The 25,704-nt window shown below is 35.2% G+C and overlaps 1 protein-coding gene across 1 annotated transcript; it reads right to left on the reverse strand.

Moving 5' to 3' along the window:
• Window positions 1-13,303: 13,303 nt before the first annotated feature.
• On the reverse strand, window positions 13,304-15,833 carry YLMG2 (YGGT family protein). Its single transcript, XM_039028338.2, has 3 exons — window positions 15,383-15,833; window positions 14,979-15,178; window positions 13,304-13,814 (listed from the first exon to the last, which is right to left on the reverse strand). Exons 1-3 carry the CDS (start codon window positions 15,674-15,676, stop codon window positions 13,547-13,549), a joined length of 762 nt encoding a protein of 253 aa, XP_038884266.1. The 5' UTR covers window positions 15,677-15,833; the 3' UTR covers window positions 13,304-13,546.
• Window positions 15,834-25,704: the final 9,871 nt, after the last annotated feature.

Here is a 25,704-nt window from a genome sequence, read left to right on the forward strand (position 1 = left end):
GAACAGAGATTTTATTTTAAAATTTTGAATTTAGTCAAATTTTGTGAAAATGTCGTTTTGAGATTTATACATGCATATAGTAGCTGTCAGAATCCCATTCTAGAAAGTTGGGTAGTTATAAAAATAATTAATAAATTATTCAAAAGTATCACATGAAAACTATAGCATTTTTATACTAAAATTTTAAATTAAAAATAATTATTCAATTATAAATATAACGCTCAACTTTTAAGTAAAAGTAACAATTTAGTCCCTAAAGTTTAGTTTGTATAGATTTAGTCTATGTACTTTTAGATATGTAATAGTTTAGTCTCAAATTTCTAATTTAGTTTTTCCTACTTTACAAAATGTAACAATTCAATATTATTAAGATTTAATGGAGTTTCTTACACGTATAAATTGAGTAGACTAATTATGGATCAAATTTGTCTATAAACTATAAAAGATGGAATGTTATGCAATCTAAATTGATATTTAATTTTGATGAGATTTATCACAATATGAACTGAATTGTTACAAATTTGAAAGTGCAAGATTTAAATAGATACATGATAAAGTTCAGTAACTAAATTGCTACAAGATGTATATAGACCAAATTGTTACAAAGTAAAGCTTCTAGATTCAATTGTTATTATGTGAAAAATTAGGGACCAAAAGTTTTTTTTTTTTTTTTTTTTTTTTTTTTTTTTTTTTTTTTTTTTTGTACCATTTTAAATAATAATACTTTATTGTGATTTGTATCATTTGATTATGATTTTTATTTTAAACCAGAATATGATTTTTTTTTAATTTCATATTAATTGCCTACTAATTAAAGGAATACATTTATATATATATTTGATCACCTATATAATTTCAAATTTTAATTTAAAGCAAAATAATTTAGGAAGACAATGGTAGTAATGATATAGTAATCGAAAAAAAAAATTATTTGAATGATTTGATTACTTACCATCTTAACCAAATGTTTCTCAATTGTTATTTAACTTTTATGTTAATTATCCAGTAATTTTAAAAATATTAATTCTCATTTTGATCATTTGATTGCCCATTTAATTTCAAATTTTGATTTTTTTTCTTTTTTAAAGAAATCATAATATTATTTGGTGATCGAAAATTGTTGTTTTTTTTATTTTAATTGGGATATATTTGGCTACTTACTTAATTCAAACTTTAATTTACATTAAAATATTATTTTTCTTCTTTTTTGTTTTTTTTTTTTTTTTGAAAAATCGTACTAATTATTAGGATTGTTTTCAAATATAGAAAAATGAACCAAAATATTAACAAAATATAATAAAATTTTAAAACTATTCGCTGATAGCCTTCATAAGTGTTATCAATATCACTGATAGACACTGATAGAAGTATATCAGCGTCTATCATTGATAGTTCTAAAAATTTGTTATATCTTGTAAATATTTTCAATAGTTTTACTATTTGAAATAATTTTTTTAATTATTTTTCTATTAATGTAAATTTATTGATTTTGATTTGCATATATGTGTCAAACCTAAACATTTTAGAGTGTACCTTGAGATTCTTATATAGTTTGTGTAATTTTAATCCATAAAAATTTTAATAGATTTCCAGTTATAACTACCACAAAAGGAATCTATTATCAATAGATTAAATTTGATTAAGACCTAGTTTTGTAACCAGTTTTTTTTTTTTTTTTTTTTAAATTAAGTCGATAGACACTATTTTTACCTTCAAATTTCTTCATTTGTTATCTACTTTTCATCAATGGTTTAACAAATCAAGCCAAATTCAACTATTATATTTAAAAAAGATGCAAATCATTGTAAGAAATGTGGTTAAATAAGCTTAATTTTCAAAAAAAAAAAAAAAAACCAAATGACTACCAAACGGGCCGTAGCTTTTAAAAGTTGTTTTGTTTTTTAAATTTAGCTAAGAATTCAACCATTGTACTTAAAAAGAAGCAAATCATTATAAGATATAGGGAGGAAATAGACTTAATTTTCAAAAGTAAAAAAAAATAAAATAAAATGGTTACCAAACCAAACCTAAATATTTTGACAAATTTTAATTAAATGAATTTAGTTAATTCACACAATAGATTAAATTTGATTAAATGTCTTTTTCATTGTACAATAGGGTAAGGGATTCAAACCACAAATCTTACGATCAAGAACTTACTATCATTATTGGAAGAGACTTATGCATTTATGTTTTCTTGGTTGAGTATAATTGAATTTCAAGGGCCAGCCGTAATCAAATTATATCAATGTCACAAACTAGTTTACAATTCTTCTATGGTCTAAATTTTTTTCTCAAACAATTTTGAAAGAAATAATATTCAAAATATAATTTCTATTACATATTCTGAGTAGAGGTTGACAACAGTGTGTAACTTTTAAATAATGTATCTATGTCTAACAAAGTATTAACACACACGTATGTCAGTTGAGTTATGCTCGCGTCAACAAATTTGATTAAGTGTTTTGATTGAACAATTAATCTATTATCAATTTCAAAATTCACATGTCCAATCATCATCTATGCTAAGAAGTATAACATGCTTGAGAAATAAATGGACGAGACCATTCATCATAAGTACTATGATTCTATTTTGTTAGAATTAAAACCCAAATAGTATCACTTTTTGAAAAGGCAATTTTATTGGGACCAATAAATTTTCTTTTTTTTATCGTGGAATAATTTTCCCGAAATTCTAGTTAGATGTTTGAATGATATCTAACTAATTGTTATTGACCATTAATAGATTGTTTAAAAGTACCATTGTTAGATTTATGATATTGCCAATATATATGTTTAAGATTCTTGACATTTGCTCCTTGGACAGTTTATGGGTTGTCTCAGAGGCTATTACTCAATATACTAATTCTGTAGAATATTTCTTTCCTTATTTAAATTATTCTGCAGTATATTATTCTCTGGGGTGTTTTTTCCTTTTTGGTGATTTGTCAATTTTGTGTGAGGATATTTTCCATCTTTCTGTGTGTTATTGAAATCCAAAAAAATTTATAGCTAGGGTTGTCGCATGTCTTATTTTGGGAGATCATTAATTGAGTTTGACAGAGTGCTTTATGCATAGTGCTTATTTGAAGGAGGAAAAATTATTCTTTGCTTGTGGTAACATATTCTTCATATTGTTCTTATCGTAAACGTTTTAATATTACGAAGTATTGTTAGGTCTTAGGGAGAACTGAAGAAAAAGCTGATCAAGAAGGTTTCTTAACCTCGAGGGATCTTGAGTTTCTATTCATCGAGAAGGGAGTTATCAAGACTTAGGGGGAGCATAAGTTCTCATGTGAAATGAGTTCACAAGAAGAAGGAAAGATATCTTCAAGTGAGAGGGAGTTTCACACACTTAGAGGAGCCTAAGTTCGAGCGAGAGGGAGTCTCACATTTAAGGGGAGCCTAGGTGATTGGCTAAGTTAAGCCCTACGTGTGTCACTGTAACCATCGTTATTTACAGATAAATACAACGTTGTCATCGCAGACTTTTGCATATTAGTGAATTATCTTTCCTGGGCACACTAACCCCTAGACGTAGGTGGTTTACCACTGAACTGGGTTATCAATTCTTGTGTGTTTATTCTTGATTTATTATTTGTTACTTTGTTATTGTCTCTGGTCTTGCTAGGATGTCTTGTGTGATATTTGTGTCTTCTGTGAGGAACCGCATCCTACAATTTCAAGCATCATAACCTATATCGTACGCATTTATTTATACTCTAAGTGATGCATGTGAATTGATATGGCACACTTGAAATACCTTTAACTAGACACTCGATGGTTTTGATAATGCATGTATGCTAATGAGTCAAATGAGAAGGAGCTTTTATAAGTTTTTTATAAAGTGGTTCACATATTAAAATATTGTTGGGTTTTATGTCCTAAAACTCACAGTTTATAAAATGATAAACATTTTCTATAATCAATATATTTGTTATTGATTTCATAAATTGTATGAAAGTCTAAAAACTAAGACCCATAACTATTGTATGAGTACTTGAACTTTATGTGGAGACATACGAGTGGATCGGTTCGAGTAAATAGTCAAAATGATCTATGGTACATGAATGAGGTTGGGTACCTTATTCTGGTAATACCATTGGATGCGGCCTACTCTGTAGTTGTTACAAAGAGTTGTAAAGTGCCACATACAATGTGATCCTAATTCGTACATGTTATGATATGAAGAGTGGGGCGTCCTATGCAATGAGGTTGCATAAGATCAGGACTAAGAAATAAGTCACTCTTACTTTATAACGTTGTTTACTGTTTAAGACTGACTATTTCACCTAGATGACCTAGGTAACTCGATCTTAATCTTGAGCTAACTATGAACTCCTGTTTATTCGGAATTGCCCTTAGATTTTCATAGTTGAGGGTTGGCTCAACAACGTTGACTCGATAAGACTCCCATTTTAGGGGTAAGACCGGATAGATAGCTGGGGACATAGGGTGCAAGACAGATTTTACGCCTACCCGATTTAGGGATAGAAGAAAGGTTGTTCTCTCAAGTACTGTATCCAGGTCTTGAACAAGGGATCCCACCCTTTCACTGGGCTGAGAGAGTTCGGTTTGGTGATTGGATCACAAACCAGTTGTTCATTAGAGGATCAGTAGGGACTTGAAGAATAAGACGTAAGCTCGGGGTAAAATAGATATTTGACCTAGCCATTATTATAAGCAACCTGTGAAGGGTCGACTTGCTGAATATGGTTAAATCATGTGAACATAATATATCTACAGTGGGAGGAATGCAACTATGGGCTTTAGTGGAGTGACCCATTAGTTAACGAATGGGGATTAATTGGTCTAATGAGTTTAGCCAATTATTCTTGGATCGTTGGAGCCCATGATCTGTAGGCCCCCTACTAGCTCGTAATGGACTAGCTCTAGAATAGCGTGATGAGTTAATTTGAAACGTTTAAATTAGAATTAAGGGAATTGGTGATTATATGAGATATAATTATGTTTAATTTTAGAATTAAACAGAATAGGAGAATTTATATATTTAAATATGATTTAAATATATAAAGATGGATATGTGTTAAAATTAATTTAATATTTGATATTAAATTAATTAAGTTTTATTTAATAATTAATTAATTTTTCTTTTTAAAATCAAATGGATTTTTTAAATCAAAATTTTATTTCTAGATAAAATTGAAAAAGGAAAAGAAAACAAAAATACAAAATGGAAAAATGGGTTTTTTCCATTATCCATCACTTAACTAGCTCACACATATAGCAATATATTTGCCTTGTCTTCTCCAAGCATGAGCTGCAGCTCATGCAACTCTTCTCTTTGCATGTTGATATGCAATATAATGAAGAGATTGGAGTGAAAATCGGGCATGTAATCTACAGAATTTTGAGAGAAAATTCGGTTTGAAGAATGGTTCTTCAACATGGTTGCTGCAGTGAGCTTTTCTCCTTCATCCCTTGATTCAAGCTTGTTTTGAGTCGCACAACTCAATCTAGAGCACCAAGAGAATAGTGGGGAAGATCTTGAAGTGGTCTACAACGATATGGAGAAGATAGCAACTGGAGATGGAGCTTTGAAGAAGTTCTACAAGAGGTATGTCTTGAAACCCATTTTTCTGTAGAAGCATGCTTTATATTATGCCAAAATTAGTGAATTTGAGTACTTAAATGATCTTTGTGCTTCCACTGCTATTGATACAATCCTACAAATATTATATATAATTTAAATATCATAAAAATATTTGCAGTTGATTTTTATCGGTGATTTCTGAATAGATTGAATCCTGTGCAGAAGCGATTGATTGTTCATGTTTTTAATTAACTAAGCATGCTTTTAACTATGAAGAACTTTAACGGAAAAAAGATTACCTTTGAAGACTACTCTTTAATCTTCACCAATTCTTCACTGTGTGGGGGGTTTGGTCGAAAATCAGACCGGTTGGAGGAGCGGTGTGGTTCAGTTGGTTCTAGTTCCAGTGTGAAAGATGAAAGTTTGTGTGCGGCCTTTTTTGGATCAAATTTGAGGGGTAATTTAGAGTTTATTCCCCCATTGGTTGAAAATGACAAAGTTATTGTTGAACCTTATGAGGAGATTATTGATGCAGGTGTGTGTTTATGGGAGAAATCTTTGGTTGGTCAATTTATGGATGCCAAACTCTCGTATTCTGTTATTTTTCGCCTTATTCAGAGAATTTGGGGACGCGTAGAGATGCCAACTATTACCTTGTTGGAAAATGGGTTGATTATCTTTAAATTTCAGAAGGCCGAGTCACGGGATTGGGTACTTGAGAATGGTCCATGGCACTTGGGTGGCAAACCCATCTTATTACGATAGTGGTCTCCATGTATTGTTCCTGAAACTTTTGTTTTTGATTATGTTCCTATTTGGATTAAACTGGAACATGTCCCCCTAGAGTTGTGGATGGATAGGGGTTTAGCAGTGTTGGCTAGTGTCGTGGGTAAACCAATCTCTTTTAATGTTGCAACAAGAGAGTGACGGCGGTTATCGTATGTGAGGGTTTGTGTTCAGGTGGATGGTGATTCGTTATTTCCTTCTTCAGTCACTATTAGAATACGGGGTCAGGAGTTTATTATTCTAGTGGTGTATGAGTGGAAACCCCGTAGGTGTGCTTGTTGTGGTTCCTTTGGGCATCCAGAGGCGATGTGTGAGAAACAAGGTTTGGCAAAGAGTCAAGAACTATGTGTTTTGGCTGTGAATGAGGGGTGTCTGGGGGACGTGTGAGTGTGAAGAAGGGGTAGGAGGATTTGGGTATTGATGGGAGAGAAGTTAGCCCAGTGGTTGGGAATAGAGGTGCAGGAAGTGATGACGAGTTTACTATGGTTAGTCATCGTCGGCGTGATAGAGAAGGTGTAGGGCACAGGGGAGGCAGTGGGTCATCGGGTTCCATGCCCTTGAGGAGCAGAATAGTTTATGGGTCCCCGGGAATTACGGATTTTGTAAAGCACGTTAAGGAACGAATCAATTTGAAGTTTTATGTGATGAGGGGGAGACTCGCTGGCACTGGCTTTAGATCCGTTGTCAGTTATGGAGAGGATGTTTGAAATTTTGAGCAAAAGCCCAGTGGGAGGTGGTAGGTGTGATTTCTTGCAAGATTCGTGATTTGGTGTTCCTGGAATGTTAGGGGATTGAATGACCCCGTTAAGTGTAGGGTGGTGGCAAATTTCCTGGTTTCCTTCTCTGTTACCTTTTGTTGTTTGCTTGAGACGAGGGTTCGTCACGAGAACTTTGATATGGTGGTGGGCAGGTTTGGTGCTGCTTGGAGATGTGTGTGTAGTTACAGTGGGAGGGGAGTTTGGAGGATATGGGTGATGTGGCAGAAGAGTGTCTATGATTTTTTTATAGATGTCAGTGGAGATTAGTTCATTTCTGGAACCTTGGTGGATATTGTATCTAGTGCTAAGGTGCATATTGGTGTTGTGTATGCCTCTAATCACGTGAGCGAGAGGAGAAACTTGTGGTCTCAGTTGATTGATATGTGTGCCTTGTGGCAGCTTTCTAGAGTTGTTCTAGGGGATTTTAATGCTATTTGTAGTAGTTCAGAGGATTTTGGAGGTTGCCCTAGCTTGAGGGAGATGGAGGAATTTGATGGGATGTTGTTAGAGGTAAATCTGGTTGAGTTGGGTGTGATAGGTAACTGGTTTACTTGGACTAGTAAAATTCAGGGGATGGTATCTTGCACCGGTTGGATCGCTGCTTGTCTAATGAGGCGTGGAAGGTAGCTTTTCCGTATTTGGAGGTTAGGGTTGGTCAGTGGAAGATTTCTGATCTTAGTCCTCTTCTAGTTTCTATAGGGGAGATGAGGAGTAGGTCGCCTCCTTCATTTCGTTATTTTTCTCATTGGGCAGAGGCTGATGATTTTATTGATAATATTAAATCAGTGTGGAGAAGGTCTGAGGAGCAAAATTTGAAGGTAGTGAAGATGGTGTTACGTGCTTCGTTTGATAGACGTATCTCTGTGTTATCTGAGGAGGTATGAGTGGCTAGGCAGATTATGGAGGCTGCTCAGGTGAGGTGGAGAGGGATCTTCACTCAGAGTCAGTATGTGTGGAGGCGGCTTGGGCCACTGAGGTGTTCTGGTTAGTGGCTAGATTGGAGGAGGCGTCTCTTCGTCAGAAGGCCGGGTGAGGTGGCTGGAGTTAGATGATATGAACACGACATTCTTCCATTGCTATGTTCAATCTCATTGCAGTTACAGTGGTTTATTTACGGTTGTGGATGCTAGGGGGACTCGCAAGCCGGTGCATGATAGAGTGGCAGGGGTGGCAATTGAGTTCTTTCGAGGTAGTTTGGGGTCTCAGCCGGTGAGGTATAGAGATCTTACTGCCCGGATTGGGTAATTGGTCCGAGGAGGGGGTGGGGGCGCTTAGTCGTCCAATGAGTCGGGATGAGATTCAGAAGATCTTATTCTCGATGAAGTCTAGGAAGGCTCCTGGGCCCGATGAGTTTTCGGTGGATTTTTACAAAGTTGCTTGGAATGTGGTTAGGGATAATTTATGTAATGCTGTGCTGAACTTTTTTGAGTCCTGTTACCTTCCTGGTGGAGTTAACTCTACTGCTATTACTCTTATCCCAAAAAGATGGGGGACTGAACGTATGGAGGAGTTTCGTCCTATCTCTTGTTTCAATGTTGTGTATAAGGGTATCTTGAGTACCTTAGCTGAAAGATTGAGGTTGTGGTTGCCATCTTTCATCAGTGGTAACTAGTTTGCGTTTTTTCCTGGTAGGTCAATTTTCGATAACATTTTATTGTGTCAGGAGCTTGTGGGGGGCTACAAGGAGGGCAGAGGGAATTCGCGTTGTGTGTTGAAGGTAGACTTTCAGAAGGCATACGATTCAGTCAATTGGGATTTTTTGTTTGGTGTGTTGCTGGCTATAGGTACACCCCTTTAGTTTGTTAGTTGGATGAGGGCTTGTGTTACGTCACCTACGTTCTCTATGATGATTAATGGTTCCCTTGAGGGGTTTTTTCCTGGTAGGAAGGGGTTGAGGCAGAGGGATCCGTTGTCTCCCTTTTTGTTTGTGATAGTGATAGAGGTCTTATCCAGGTTGTTGAATAAACCTCCTGTGTGGTTTAGATTCCATGATTAGTGTGAGCATGTCGGTCTGACTCATTTGGTTTTTGCAGACGATTTGATGATTTTCTGTGCAGCTGAGAGAGATTCTTTGGAGTTTGTGAGGCAGGTCGTAGCGGATTTTGCAGGGCTATCTAGGTTAGTTACAAATGTTGGGAAGAGTTCCATGTTTATTATGGGTGTGGAATCTGGTGAGGCAGAGGAGTTGGCTGCGTTTATGGGTTTCTCTCTTGGTTCGCTGCCTGTTAGGTATCTGAGGTTACCATTATTGGTTGGTTAGTTGAGGGTTGTGGATTGTGCGCCTTTAATAGAGAGGATTACAGCTCGTATTAGAAGCTAGAAGGGCGGTCCCTCTCTTTTGCTGGAAGGTTGTAGCTTGTTAGGTATGTTTTACAATCCTTTCAGGTGTTTTGGTGTAGCATCTTCTTAGTGCCTGCGTGTGTAACTCATGAGGTTGATTGTCTGTTACGTAGTTATTTATGGAAAGGAAGTACGGTGAGTCGAGGTGGTGCACAAGTAGCATGAGATGAGGTGTGCTTGCCGTTGGGAGAGGAGGGTTTGGGTGTGAAACATGTGGCTTCATGGAATCAGATTGTTATTATGAAGCTGCTCTAGCTTCTCTTAATTAAATCGGGTTCATTATGGGTGACGTGGGTGGAGGCGTATATTTTCCAGGGGTGGTCTTTGTGGGCTGTTCAGAGTGAGGTTGGGAGGTATTGGTGCTTGAGGGCTATCTTGCGCTGTAGAGATAGATTCAAGCATCTGGTTCGTTTGATGGTCGGCGATGGACGGTCTTGTTTTGTTTGATGGGATCCTTGGTTGCCGAGGGGTGCAATTTTGGATTCATATGGGTCTACGGTGGTTTATGATGCAGGGAGTAGTTTGGAGGCCTGGTTATCGGAGTTCTTAGATAATGAGGAAGGTTGGAGTTGGCCTACAGTGTCTTGGGAGTTGTTCGAGATCTGGGGTTTTATTCAGGCAGTGGGACCTAGGGTGAGGGAGAGGATTATTGGGTTTGGGAGTCGAGTGCTAGTGGTCAGTTTTCTATCAGTAGTGCTGGGGAGAGTTTGCGTCCTCGTCGTCTTAGGGTGTCTTGGGCTAGTATTTTGTGGGCATGGGGTGGTATTCTGCGCCACTCCTTCTATGCATGGTTAGCTGTGAGGGACAGGTTGGGTACGCAAGATTGGTTGAAGAGCTAGGGTATGTTGTCAGAGGGGGGGTGTCTTATGTGTGTGGGAGGTATAGAGTCTCGGGATCATTTATTTTTTGAGTGTGGATTTGGGAGAGAGGTGTGGTCTGGTGTGTTGCGTCAGTTAGGTTCGTTGCATCGGGTGGTGGGTTGGGATGTCGAGTTGAGTTGGTTGAACCGAGTGGAGTCGGGTAAAGGGTTGTGTAGTAAGTTGTTCCGTGTATTATGGTGTGCTTCCATCTACTACATCTGGCAGGAACGTAATTGGTGGCTGCATGAAGGTAGATCGAGGTCAGTGTCTGCTTTGTTTCACCTTATGGTCTCTACGGTTCGTGCTCGTACTGCTTCCTGGCGGGTTGATCTTCTTGGTCTTATCTAGCATGTTACGGTTGCTTTTCTTCTTTTTAAACTTGTTGTTGCTCTCTGTTTTGTTTTTGTCCCTAGTTGTGGGGTTTTGGTCTCTCTTCTCTAGCTTTCTCCCTGGCTTTTTTTTTTTCATTTATGTTTGGTTATGTTCAAGTTTTATCTTGTTGGATTTGTTTGCATTTTGTTGCCCTGTCTTTACTTGTGCTTTGTTGCATTGATGCCTTGATCCCAGACTATGGGATCCTCCTCATTGTTGTATAATAATATCATCTATTCTAAAAAAATTCTTCACTGTAATCACAATCTTTGCAACTCTTCTTGGGTCTCGAAAAACATCACCACAAGGTCTTCTCTGCTATTTTTGGGCAAGAAAAAGGTTTGTGGAAACCTTTTTGGAAGATAGTGAAGAGTTTTTGAACTTTTACAAAGAAATTCTATCTCTACAATTTTTTTAGAATAAGTTGTGATTGAGAGAGATATGGATTTTTCTTATGGGTTCATCCAAATACAAAAGTATTCTACATAAGAAGTGAGGGAGTTAACTCCCTTGTAATTGCAGGAGAGTTATTATTTAATTTATTAAATTAAATTAAATTAAATTAATTATTAATTATTAATTAACCCAATTAATTAATATTAAATAATAAATATCATATATAGTTAATCAATATTGCATTTGAATCATATCCAAATGTATTTTCCTCTCATAAAATATAGTTTTAATATGAATCCCATTCACATTAAATTTAACTTATAGTTTTAATATGAATCTCATTTATGTTAAATTTAACATAAAGTTTTAACATGAATCTCATTTGTTATATTTTGAAATAACAAAGGAATATTCTTTAGACCAAACGACATCGCACTCCATTGATATTGTCCATTGAATGTGATCTTATATTTATCTTTTTTCAGTAATTTCTATTTGTCAAAATCAATATCAAATTTTGAGAAAATCGAAAAGTATTATGTATATGATTTATTAAGTGTTATTTATTTGGATTAGGATATCTAATTCATTCTAAAACAAAATTTAAATGTTTATAGATATTTTACAAGGTTTGGTATTCTTAGTTCAATTTTTATCTAATTATCAACATAAAATGTTACACAACTCCAAAGTGATTTGTTTGGTCGTATAAGACCTCTGTCTAATAGTTCTTGAATTTCTTAATAGTAATATTGCAGTAATTCTCATTCATTTGATCTCGTTTGGTAAGACTTTTCGACTCATGAAAACTTTCGATATAAGGAAGATCAATAATACGTTACTTCCATTCCTATAAGGAATTAAAAATAGAAGAACATATTTTTTTTCATTCAGTTCCTTAAATAAACTAATTGCATTATGAATATGTGGATCGTTTAATTGTTCAATTCTTTTATGATTATCTCTTCTTTTAATATTTGTATTTGTTGCAACTTTCTTTTAGTAGATTTGATAGTTTTAAAAGTTGAAGAGTTTTGTATATATTGTATTGTTTTAGTAGATATTGGATTTATAAATTTAAAAATAATGTTTTGATAAAAAATTTTGTAGATTAGTCCAGGTAAAAATTATTTTGGACAAAGTTGAGAGAGAAATGAAATCCCAAAAATTATTTCATGTCTTTAACCAATGTAAAAGTATTTTTAAAACAGTATCATTGATTACATATATGTTCATTCTAAAGTTTATAACGAATATTTAATAGTTGACCATTTGCATCCTCTACTTTTTCAGATATTTTTTTGAAGTATTTTGTAGATATTAGGTTTTCTTGTATACAATTTGGATCAACTCCTAAATCAATTAGAATTTTTGGAGATCAAATTGTATTCTTTATTTATTACAAAGTCAATTATAGAATACTCTTTTTGTAATTGAACTTTATTAATAAGGTTGATGAAGGATTCATGAGAAATTTCTTTGGCTCTATTATCAATTTCAATAGGTTCAAAGCTAATTTGTAAATTTCCTTTTTGATATTAGAAATTCCTGTTTTTAGTTTATTAGTTTCTCTTAAAACTTCTATATGAGGATATGGAACAATAACTAGCTTTGTTTAAGGTTCAAATCAAGAAAATATCTTTTTAAGACGTTTGACTTTTTTTTTTCAGGTTTAAATTGAGAAAATATCTGACTATAATTTTTTACTATAGTATCTATAATGTTGGATATATTTGGTTTTTAATTTTTGAACATTAAGTTTATAAATACTACTTACATTCATAAGATTCTATATTTTGTCATCTGGTTTTTTACTTATATTATCAAAATTATGTTAAGTTTTGAAAACTATAAAAAGTAGACTATGTTTGAACTATTTGGTTTTATATTTTTTGTTTCTTAAATTATGTTTATTTTTCACAATTTCTTTATCATTGTTTTCATCCTTTCTATACTTGAATTCTTAGTCAAATTTGAAAAAACAAAAACAAGTTTTAAAAACTATTTTCTTTAATTTTCAAAACTTTATTTAGTTGTGAGAACACACTAAAAAGTAGTAACGAAACAAATAAATCAATAGGTAATATTCATAACTTATGAGCTTAATTTTTAAAAATAAAAAACCAAATAATTATTAATAATAATAATAATAATAATTTTTTTAAAAAAATCGCCATTCAAACGGGACAAAGGAATTATTTTTAAATTCTTCAAAATTATGGAAGAAAAACAGAGGGTAGAGGTAAATAGTCTGAAAAATCTATTCAATATAAAATTTACATGCCTTGATATAGATGAAAGAAAGCGATCTCACCAATTTGACTGAACTAAAAGATTTACAGTGTACACAATCAAGAAAATTGGCACAAAGTAGTAATCCCATCAACCGCACTTTACAATAGAGAGAATACAAGGATGAAAGAGTGTCGCAGTTTCAAATAAATTGAGCTCAATCAACAGATACCAACCTGAATTATAGGCTATTGAGCAGCATCAGCCTTCTTTTTTCCACTTCCCTGAAGCCTTCTCATCCATTTCTTTTGTGATGCGGGAAGATCGACGGAGCCTTCTAAAGGAGTAGGATTTGCAAGAGACGAATTTGGGGCTGGAAGTTCAGCAGGAAGGGCAGCGGCAGTGCTGGTAAAGGCGTTTAAGACCAAGAATGCCAATATTGGAGACAAATCAAGTGTTCCTCCAAGAGGTGGGATAATCCCACGAAATATGTTCAAATATGGGTCGCATAGCGTGCTGAAAGAGAAACAAAATATGACAATTAGAACAAAATTTTACATAACTTTTTTTGGGTATATATTATTTCAAATTCTTAATTTTTTTTGTATAGTTTTTAATCTAAAGACAAACTAAGAAAGGGCACCGCGATCAGCTATAGCAGCACAGCACCCATAAGTCCATGACTATTAGGTTGTTTGACCAACTTGGAGCCCGTTTACTGTTTTAGTGTCTGCTTGGAATGAGTTTGAAGGGCTCACGATATATATTTTGTACTAAAAAAATGCTTTGTAAGCATTTAGACAATCATTCCAAACATGCTTTAAAAAAGTGTTTTTAGCTAAAAAACGTTAAGCAAAAAAATACTCCAAGCAGACTCTTAAAAACTAATTATTGTCTTCTAATATATAAGAAAAAGTTTGCATCCCGCTTTTGGCTAATTATTTTGGAGGGTTTGGGCTGGTCATTAACATTTCCTAATAGCGTTTTTGACATTCTCGCTTCTGTTTTGGTTGATCATCCTTTTGGTAGTACTAAAGAAGTTTTATGGTTGGCTGTCATTCTTGCTTTTTTTTCTAGCTGCTTTGGGGTGAATCAATGTCTACCTTTTCAAAGATACTTCCTCCTCTTTTAATTGTTTTTTAGACCAGGTTTTATCTACCCCTTTTCTTTAGTGTAAACAAAACACCCTTCTGTTCATTATAGCAGGTCCTTTTTAATCTCAATTTGGAGAACTTTGTTGTAACTTGTAACTCACCAATAGATCGTAGTCTTACAGATTCATCAAACTAGTACCTTCTTTCAACTACAAAAAAAAGAGTTGTTCTTGCCTTTTTTTTTGTCCATAATATTTGTTTGACAGAAGTTTTTAAGATCTGTTTCTTAAGCAAAAGATAGCAAATGACCGAATCAGTAGTTTTTTATATGTGAATTTTAGTGTGAGATGGATCAGTAGAGCTAAAAATTTAAACAATATACAGTTTCAAAACTTTAAACTTCTAAATCACTCTGGCCCAACACCCACTACAGATATTTCCTTCTTTCGAGTTATAAGGATATAAATGGTCTGTACTATGTTCAGTTAAAATATCTCATTCCAGGCTCACAATCAATCATTGTGAAAACGTCCTTCTTCTTACTTCTTCTTTTTTAGTAGTAATATTAAAAACAAATAGAAGTTACCTTAGTGGACTAACAATGGCGGGAGGTGTGTTCGGAAACCAAGTCAAAACTAGCCTGACCACTAACAGTGTATTGTAGAGGCTCAAGAAATTTTGTACACCGTTAGCGACTACAAGTCCTGCCACAGAATCCCCCGGCAAAACTGCAGCAAAATTATGACTGGAGAGAGCTCGAAAATTCCTGGAGTTCATACCGTGGATCTGAAATAGAATTCAACACAAAGTACTGCAGAAATTAGACAATCGAACCCCCCGGGAAAAATCAACCGTAAGAAGCGGATCATACTCTAGCTGGAAATCAAACTGTACAACCAGACGGAAGTGCAAGCAAGCGAGCGATTGCATAAGAAACACAAATCAGAATTTCACGAAACCGTCAAAATACAGTTGCAATTAGTAAGTTACCTGGTGACGAAAACTCTGGAACTCAGAAGGCAACGAGAGCAATTTATGCAGAAATGGATTCTCAGAAGCCAATGAGTGAAAAAATCTGATACAACTTTCAGTAGTTGACGCAAAAGAGTCATGGACGTCACGAAGAAAATTACATGGAGGGACGAATTCGGCGTTCCTTCTCCTGGATGCTCCAGAAGGTGTTTGAGAAAATGCAGGTGAGAATGAGGATATGCAATTTGGAAAGAAGTTAAAAGCCGTAGAAGTTCGTCTAGGGTTTAGAAGTGACGACTCGTCTGGAGTCATCTTGCTTTGCTCGTCTCTGAGAGCTAGCTGAGGAAGAAGAGGATAACGGATTGTAGAGAGATGCAGAAGCGAACACCAGAGCTCTCTTTCTCTCACACGGATCGCGCCGTGATTTCGAAGCTACGGGAAATTTTGATCCACTCGATTGGCCCAACACACGAGCCCAATATAAGTTCATTTACTTAGCCCGGACCAAGATCTGCATGGCACGTGTCGGAAAAAAAGAACAACCAGCTGAATATGGAAAAAAATTCTTGGGGTGTTTGGCGTAAAAAGTTGAGTTGATAAGTATTGTCTGAAAAATTATTGATAATTATTGTCAGCATTTGGGGTATTGAGTTGAATTGAGTCAAAAAGTCTATGTTTGCGATGTTTGAGATGCTGAGATGAGTTGAGTTTGGGTTTCTAAATGAAATTGATTTTGTCTTTTTTTTTTTTTTTGTTATTGTTGATTTTAATTTTCAACTATACACTTATTTTCCTAACTTTTTTAAGACAAAAAAATCTATTTTTTTTCATTCTTAAAATATAACGAATTCTCTATAAAGTATTCATATACTAAACACAAATTTTGAATTCAATTTTTGAACACTCAATTACATAACATATTTTTTTTCTTCATTTCTAAACACCAAACATATTTTGAATAAATTATAACTAAATACAAGTATTTAGCACTCAAACATGAACACTAAATAATCTTAAAAATTGGACAATATTTTTTTCTCTTTTTGAAAAATGTAATATATTTAATATCAATTACACAATTTGAACACTCAATTGCAAAACAATTATATTTTTTCATCAAAATCATGTCATATTCCAATAAAATAAACATTTTTTTCCTCCTCAATTACTTATGAATTGATTTTTTTTATATCTATTTAATCTTATTAACTTAACATTAATATAAAAAAAAGATAATAATATGTTCTACACATAAATGTTGAAGCACTCAATAACATAACAGTTTATGCTCATATAATATGCATCATTTATCTTAGAATGAAAGTGTGCATAAAATATTTATCTTTCATATCATAATGATGTTCACAAGTGCTAGTATAGCAAAATTACTAATGGAATATACAAACATGCAATGGAAACAAAAGAATCAATAAGCACTCTAATTACATTTAATTTGAATTCTAAAAGCATGCTTTTGCAAGAAAAATACAAGAGGGTTTCTATTCATATACCTTTGATAAATTCTCCCTTATCCAAGTTGCTCTTCCCGTTAATTCAGCGCCAAATCAACAGTGAACCACCAAGAGATCTTCTCTACTATTCTTAGCTTTGAATTTGAGTGGTGAAACTCGAATTTGAGTGAATTAGGTGAAGGTATTTTTGGGTTTGAGAGGGAGAAGAAGATGAACTAGTAAAACTAATTTCTCCAGCTCTATCACTCTCTTGTTCTTCATCATTCAGTGTTTTTAATCACTGAATACATGCAAGTAACTTCAGCAACTTCATTGCCAGAAGCTGCTTCAGTAATTTAAGTGGGATTTTTGTATGCTGTTGGAAGAACACCTCCTACTTGAGGTGTTTGTAGGAAAAAAACCCACTTAATTCAAATTTTCCAATTTTTAATTTCAAAATTCAATTAATTCAAAAATTAATTAAAAATAATTTAATTAATTTATAATTAATCAAATCCTAAATATCAAAATTCAATTTCTTAAATTGAATTTAAAATTGGAATTTAATTTGACTTTTAATTAATTAATATCAAATTAATCACACACCTAATTTTAAACATGAATTCTATTCATACAATTAATATTTAAATCAATATTTAAATGTTATAAACTTACCAATTTCATTTAATTTCAATAAATTAAACGTTAATTATATCGAATATAATTAAACAAACCCTAATTTGATTTTGAACTTATTCAAATTCAAACCCTAATTCAATTTGAACAATTCAACTTGATATCATTCCAAATTCACTCAATTTATTAATTTAAGGTGTTCATATTTTATGAGCTAGTAGAGGGACCTTATGGACCTACAGATGAGCTCTAACGATTAAGATTAATTGGTTAAAACACTATAGTCCGAATTAATCAGTATTCCTTAACTATTGAGTCACACCACTATAGCTCGATAGCTGCACTCTCCTCACTGTAGATATATTTGTATCCACATGATTTAACCATAAACAGTAAGCCGACCCTTCACAGGTTGTTCGTAATAATTGCTAGGTTAATATGTTGTTTTACCCCCGATATTATGTCTTGCTCCTTAAGTTCCTACTGATCCTCTAATGAACAATTTGATTTATGATCCAATCATTAAACTGAATCCCTCTCGGGCCAGTGAAAGGGTGGGTCCCCTTTGTTCAAGACCTGGATTTAGTATTTAAGAGAACAACTTTTCTCCTATCCCTAAATCGAGTAGACGTGAATTTCGTCTTCCACCCTATGTCCCCAGTTATCTACCCGATCTTACCCTTGAAATGGGAGGCTTACTGAGCCAGCGCTATTGAGTCAACCTTCACCTATGCAAATCTAAGGATAATTCCGAGTAGACAGGAGTTCATAGTTAGCTTAGGATTAAAATCGAGTTACCTAGGTCATCTAAGAGAAACAGTCAGTCTTAAAAAGTAAACAACATTATATATAAAGAGTGACTTATTTCTTGGTCCGATCTTATGCAAACTCATTGCATAGGACGCCCCCACTCCTCATGTTAATACATGAACGAATCAAGATCACTTTGTTTGTAGTACTTTTACAACAACTTGTAATAGCTATAGAGTAGGTCGTATCCAATAGTGTTACCAGAATAAGGTACCCAATCATAATCATATACTGTAGACCGTTTTGGCTATTTACTCGAACTTTGATCCATCTTTATGTCCCTACATAAAGTTCAAGTATTCATATAATAGCCCTCTTAGTTTTTTGGATTTAGACTTTATGAATGCAATTAATAGATTCAAAACAACTTTATTGAAGAAATGTTGAATAACATCTTTATTGATAATAGAATATGTTTAATTTTACAAACTGCAAGTTTTAGGACATAAAACCCAACAATACTCCCACATGGACGAAAACTCCAGTGGATCAATATATACAAATATATATAATGTTGAGTTACACCGAGAGAATAAAAGGTATAAATACAATAAACTAGAGCATCAGATACCTATAAATTCTCCCACTTGCCCTAGTGACAAATATCTCGTAGACCTAGTCCTACTAGGTGACCCTCAAACACTTTAGCCGAGAAGGCCTTTGTAAATGGATCAGCTAAGTTGTCTTGCGAGGCTATCTGTATGACGATCATGTCTTCTCTGTGTACAATCTCCCTGATGAGATGGTACTTCCGCTCGATGTTCTTTCCTCGTTTATGGCTTTCGAGGTTCCTTTGAATTTGCAACTACTCCACTATTGTCACAATAGAGGGTGACAGGCAGGTGCATATTGGGAACTACTTCCAGGTCAGTCAGGAACTTTCTGAGCTATACTGCTTCTTTTGCTGATTCACTTGCAGCTACATACTCAGCTTCCATTGTGGAGTCAGTAACACAACTTTGCTTGATGCTTCTCTACACAACTTCTCCTTCATTCAGAATGAATACTAACCCCGAAGTTGATTTCCTTGAATCAATATCGGTTTGGAAGTCAGAATCAGTGTATTCAGTAAGGATTAGATCCTCAGCACTATATACGAGCATATAATCTCTCGACTCTCGTTCTCTAAAGATACTTGAGAATGTTCTTAATGGCAGTCCAATGATCATATCCAGGATTGGATAGAAACCTGTTGACTATTCCAACAACATAGCATATATCGAGATGTGTACACAACATGACATACATCAAACTCCCTACTGCTGATGCATATGGAATTCATTTCATATCCTCAACCTCTTGAGGTGTCTTAAAACTTTGTTCCTTTGATAGATGAATTCCATGTCTGAGAGGTAACATTCCTTTCTTGGAATTTTGCATTTTATATCTAGACAAAATTTTGTGTATGTAAGATGCTTAAGATAATACTAAAGTTATGTTCTTGCGATTCCGAACTATTTGGATCCCTGGAACACACTGTGCTTCTCTCAAATCATTCATTTGGAATTACATAGCCAGTCATCTCTTAATGTCAGCTAGAAATTTTACTTCATTTCCTATGAGTAGAATATCATCAACATACAACATCAGAAAGGCGACGGTTTTGTTAATGATTTTCTTGTAAACAAAGGTTCGTCAACATTTTGTTCAAATCCATAAGATTTGATCGCAGTGTTAAATCTCATATTCTAGAATCTAGATGCTTGTTTCAAGCCATAAATGGATCAATTAAGTTTGCAAACCTTTGGTTCTTGACCCTGTTCAATAAACCCTTCTGGTTGAGACATATAGATACTCTTTTCAAGATAGAAATTCAGAAAGGATGTCCTGACATCCATTTGCCATAATTCATAATCATAAAATACAACTATGGACAAGAGTATTCTAATTGACTTTATCATGGCAACCAAAGAGAAGGTTTCTTCATAGTCTACCCCCTCTCTTTGGGTAAACCCTTTTGTCACAAGTCTACTTTGTAGGTCGGTACCTTACTAGCTTGGTCTTATTCTCTCTTGTAGATCCATTTACAACTGATGAGTTTTACCCCTCCAGGTTGATCTACAAGATCTCAGATAGAATTGAAATACATAGATTCCATTTCAAGGTCCATGGCTTTAATTCATTGATCTTTATCTACATCATTCATTGCTTGTTTGAAAGTCAATGGATCCTCTAAGCCATCATCTGGTATGATGACTTGAGTTTCAATTAAAACCATGTACCGGTCAGGCTATTGCACAACCTTCCTACTACGACGAGGCATTCTCAACTCTTGAGAAGGATGCGAAGTACCAATTTCATCAACAATTCTTGTTGATGCATTTGTCGTTTCTCTGGACATTTCTTCTATTACTAGCTTACTACGAGATTGATGATTTTTCATGTGGTCTTCCTCCAGGAAGGTTGCATTTGTCGATACAAATACCTTGTCTTCCTGAGGATCGTAAAAGAAAGCACCTTTTATTTCTTTTGGGTAGCCTACGAATAGGCATACTTTTGAACGATGTTCCAACTTTTTAGGATTCTGTACCAATACATGTGCTGGACAACCCCAAATTTTGAAGTGATGTAAACTTCCTTTACGTCCTCTCGAGAGCTCGTAAGGTGTTTCAGAAACACTTTTTGAGGGAATCATGTTCAAAATATACACTGCAGTTTCAACTGCATGTCCTCAGAAAGAATTTGGTAACTGATCATAACTCATCATGGAATGAACCATGTCTAACAAGATTTTGTTTCTCCTTTCTACCATACCATTTTATTGAGGTGTGTTGGGGGCTGTGAGTTGAGACTGTGTTCCATGTTCTATCAAATAGTTCTGGAATTCTAAGTTCATATATTCACTACCTCGACCTGATCGAAGTGTTTTAATCTTTTTACCTAATTGGTTTTCAACCTCAACCTTATATTCTTTGAACTTTTCAAATGTTTCAGACTTTTGATGCATTAGGTAAACATGCCTATACCTAGAATAATCATCAATGAAACTGATAAAATATTCATACCCTCCTCTAGCTCTAACATTCATAGGACCACAAAGGTCTGAATGTACTAGCTCCAAGAATTCTTTGGTTCTAAGACCTTTTCCAGAAAAATATTTTTTAGTCATTTTACCTTCAAAACAAGATCCATAAGGCGATAATGAACTATCTTCTAACTTATTTAGATGATCGCTCTTAACCAGTTTCTCAATCCTATTGAGATTTATGTGACCACGTCTTAAGTGCCAAATATAGGCATTTGGAGAAACTTTCCTTTTCTTATTAGTCTCAACAGTTTTAAACATCTGTATGTTCAAAACGGCTCTAACCTTAGTCGATTTTAACAAATACAAGTTATTTCTAATTTTGCAGAACAAATTTGGTTATTTCTTGAATTGATGAAAATTTCATCATTTTCGAAAGAAACTTTATAATTTTGTTCTAGCAAACAAGAGATAGATATTAGATTCTTTTTCATAGAAGTAATGTAATAAGCATTTTTTAGATAAATGTATTTATCTCTTATGAATAACTTCATATCTCCCACTACTTTAGTTGAAACATCCTCCTGAAAGATCTCATATCAAAGAGTTCCATGAGCGCATTCGGATCGCTACGATCTCACAGTGATCGAAATACAACATTATACATTCATACGAACAGTTATGCAAACACACTAATTATCGACATGTTATGAACAACAAAATAACAAGAGAAAGAGTGCCATACCAGTTGAAGACGTTCTTCAAACTTCAGCACTCAAAGCAGTGGAAAACCTCCACGCGATCTACCAACGCCCAGCAGCAGCGTAACAACAGCAGCACGAACAACCGCAAACTCACGACCACAACAGGGACGACACCACCAGTAAAGAGCCCCGGGTATTCTCAGAATGAAAACCCAAAGGGTGGTCTTTGGTGAATTTGGTAGAGGAAGAAGGAAACACGAATCGTGTAGGTGATAAGAAAGTGGGAGGGAAAAAGACGCTATCGCATAACAGACTACATATCGTTTAGGAGAAGCTACACAATCGTGTACAATTTACTGAACGATCATTAGGAAAAGGTATACGATCGTTTAGCAAAATCGGTACACTATGCAATCGTTTAGAGAAGCTATGCAATCATGTAGGCGACAGTGTGCGGTCGTTTAGGCGTGAGGTAGACGATCGTTTAGGCAGAGAGTGCTATCGTATAGGCTCTCGAAAAAACTTAAGCGATCGTTTTCTTTTCACCAACACGCGCCTTCTATCTTTCCTTTGGGACGTCGATTCAAAATGAAACGATTTCATTTTTATTTCATTGGTTACAATAACCGATGCTGCCCCACTAACCCACGTCTGAACGTGAATTTTGGATTAATTATCATATAATTAACCAACTAATTAATTAATAAATATAATCATATTATATTTTTATCCTATAGTTTGATATCACATATCTACTATAGTATTTTCTCCTCTACTTGATATAAATCATATTTATATCTAATTTCCTCCATAATAATATATCTCATACATTTAGCCAATTATATAATATATAATTACAATGTAGAATATGCGTTAACGCAATGTAGAGATTGTGATCATAAGAATACAATGGTCGATGCAACTTCACCGCAAGATTTTGCATTGATCGTGCTCGCAAACATTCGCTTAAGAAGAATCACTGCAACTTGGTCAGCACAACAAGGTGGGCGCATTCGGGTGATAGGATAATTAAGAGCGATGGGACAGAAAGCTGATGACAGTCGGATCCAAATTAAGTTGACAGCCGATAACGGTCACAAAGTACATTCAGCTTTATCGGTAACAATCATCCGACGCGTCAATCAAGAATTAAAGCTGTCCCATCTGTACAACCGGGAGAGAGAAGCTGCCTTTCACCTTTAATGCCCTATAAATACCAAGTGCAATCTTTAAAAAAGGGGTTGATCAGTTAACGAATTCATCAGTGCTCTGTTCATAGTTTTCTTTTCCATTTTACGGCGGAGCAAGTGACGCCGGAGATCGCCCAGGGTAGCTCGAGAGAGAACCTTGGGGCGTAAGAGCAGAGAGTGGGCTGACTCTTGCGAGAGTGAGAATATCTTTAGAGCACGAGTAGAAACAGTGTAAACGCCTGGCAGCAAGAAATTGCTCCAGGCCCTTTACTATACTTGCATTGTTATTTGTACTTCATCTCATATCTATTTAATGGAAGTTCTATTTCTACATCTACTCACTCTCTTAATATACATGAGTAGCTAAATTAGTTGAATGGGTTGAGAAGAACTAAGCTAACATGATCTAGGAAGTTCATTGCTTGAGATTGTCTTGTTTTATGTTGTGCAAAATACCCTTTAGAGTTACTCGAGAGAGAATCTAAAGAAAGAACCTAATGACTCGAGAGAGCTAGGTTAGAATCTGAACTCGAAAGAGCAAGATTAGGTTTACATAAACAAGAGATAGGGACTTAGAGATAAGCTCTGTTTGTCAACTTGCATTGCATGCATCCTAGGAATGAGAGTGATATTATGTGGTCGCATATTTGTGTGAATATCATGTTGTCATCGCATAAATAGAGATAGAGGTTTATGTGTAAACCCTGTAAACTTATTGCATATTTATCGCATGCGTTCTAGCCTTAGAAGCCGTAGCATTCACGCCGAGAGGTGGTTTACTATTGTATGCATGTTGCATGATCGCAAAGCATGGAAGCATTTTAGGGAGTGTTAGCCGAAACTTTTCTCAACCCGTTCACTGTATATTCCTCGTATTTCCCGTTTACCAACTCTTTTCAACTCTGCCGCATTCGTTATTTATTTTCATCAACGCAAACAACAAACCCAACAATTTATTCATTTAACTGGTTACCGCAAGTTTTCATAAAAATCACCAACGCAACTAGTTTCACAAGTCCCTGTGTTCGACCCTGGACTTACCAGGAAACTTAGAGGAATTTACACTTGAATTCCGTTGGGGAAACTTGAGTGCACAACGCAATCCATCAACTCATATCATCCATAATTCCATTCAACAAAATTAACGCATCAAGTTTTTGGCGCCGTTGCCGGGGACTTCGGCAAAATAGTTGTTAACGGTAATTTTTGTGATTTCTTTGCAGAACTCTCAATCTCTAGCTAATTACGACCTAGAAATTGAGAGAATATTTCGAAGAAGACTATGAGACCGCCAATAGCAACCACAATCCGATGAAGAAGAGATGGCGGAGCAGCCTAAAGGTGGAGCACCAAATGATAATAATGTCATGGCGAATCCGATTATGTTGGCAAATGATCGCAATAGACCTATTAGGGACTATGCATCACCAAACCTCTATGATTTCTCTCCGAGAATCATGAGGCCTACCCTCGATGGAAGTAGATTCGAGATGAAATCGATGATGCTGCAGATGATCCAGACTGTAGGTCAATTCAGAGGAAGGTGTGGCGAGGACCCGCATGCCCACCTCCGAATTTTTATTGAAATCTGCAATACTTTTGTGTTCCCAAACATCTCTGCTGAAGATGTTCGACTAACATTGTTCCCATTTTCTCTCTGTGATCAGGCTAGGAAATGGGCTTATTCGCTCGAACTAGGAGAGATTACTTCTTGGGAGCAGGTAGTGGAAAAATTCATGAAAAAGTATTTTCCACCTACCGAGAACGCAAGACGAAGAAAGCTTATTACTAATTTTGAACAAGAGATGGATGAATTGCTCAGCAATGCTTGGGTGAGGTTTAAAAGGTTGGTTCGAGATTGTTCGCATAATGGGCTACAGATTGCCTTTAAATGGAAATTTTCTATCACTGTTTGAATCCTGCTTCGTATACCGCTGCCAATGCGGCAGCCGCTGGTGATCTGCTTGACAAAACTTACGAGGAGGCGAAGAATATTCTGGACCGTATCTCCAAGAACCATGAAGACTAGAGGGAGAGCGACCAAAGATTGAGACTCAAAGATTCCGACGCAAATAACGGTGCCATTGTTTCATTACAAAACCAAATGACCACAATGATGAATTTGATTCAAGGGATGGCGATCAGCAGCCCAACTTGCAAGGTGGGCAAATCAACGTAATAAGTCAAAACACCGCAAGGTGTGCGACTTGCAGTGATGGGCATGCGATGGACGATTGCCCGCAAAATCCACAGTTTGTATATTTTGTAAAGAATAATCCCTTTCTAAACACTTACAACCCTGGGTGGACAACAAAATTTTCAATCTGTGACGCAAAAAGAATGGCCACCAGGATTCTTCTAATGCAACAACAGTCAACAGAGCAACCAAGCAAGCAGCTCACAACAACCAACGCAATCTTCTTCTCTAGAGAGCCTATTGAAGCAACCTAGAATTGCAAATGGGCCAGATTGCGAGTGAACTGAAAAGTAGACCGCAAGGGGCATTGCCAAGTTCTATCGAGCTTCCACGCAACCCAAGGGGATCAGGTAAGGAGTAATTTCAGGTTGTGACATTCGCAGTGGA

Source organism: Benincasa hispida, chromosome 4 (assembly GCF_027475165.1).
Source record: "Benincasa hispida cultivar pf3 chromosome 4, pf3_genome.v1.1, whole genome shotgun sequence".
Lineage (NCBI taxonomy): Eukaryota > Viridiplantae > Streptophyta > Magnoliopsida > Cucurbitales > Cucurbitaceae > Benincasa > Benincasa hispida.

Coding starts and splice junctions, on each gene's coding strand:
- YLMG2 (XM_039028338.2), bottom strand. CDS start 15,676: ATGACTCCAGACGAGTCGTCACTTCTAAACCCTAGACGAACTTCTACG. Junction 15,179..15,382: donor TCCAGAGTTTTCGTCACCAG/GTAACTTACTAA, acceptor ATTCTATTTCAG/ATCCACGGTATGAACTCCAG. Junction 13,815..14,978: donor GCCATTGTTAGTCCACTAAG/GTAACTTCTATT, acceptor TTTCTCTTTCAG/CACGCTATGCGACCCATATT.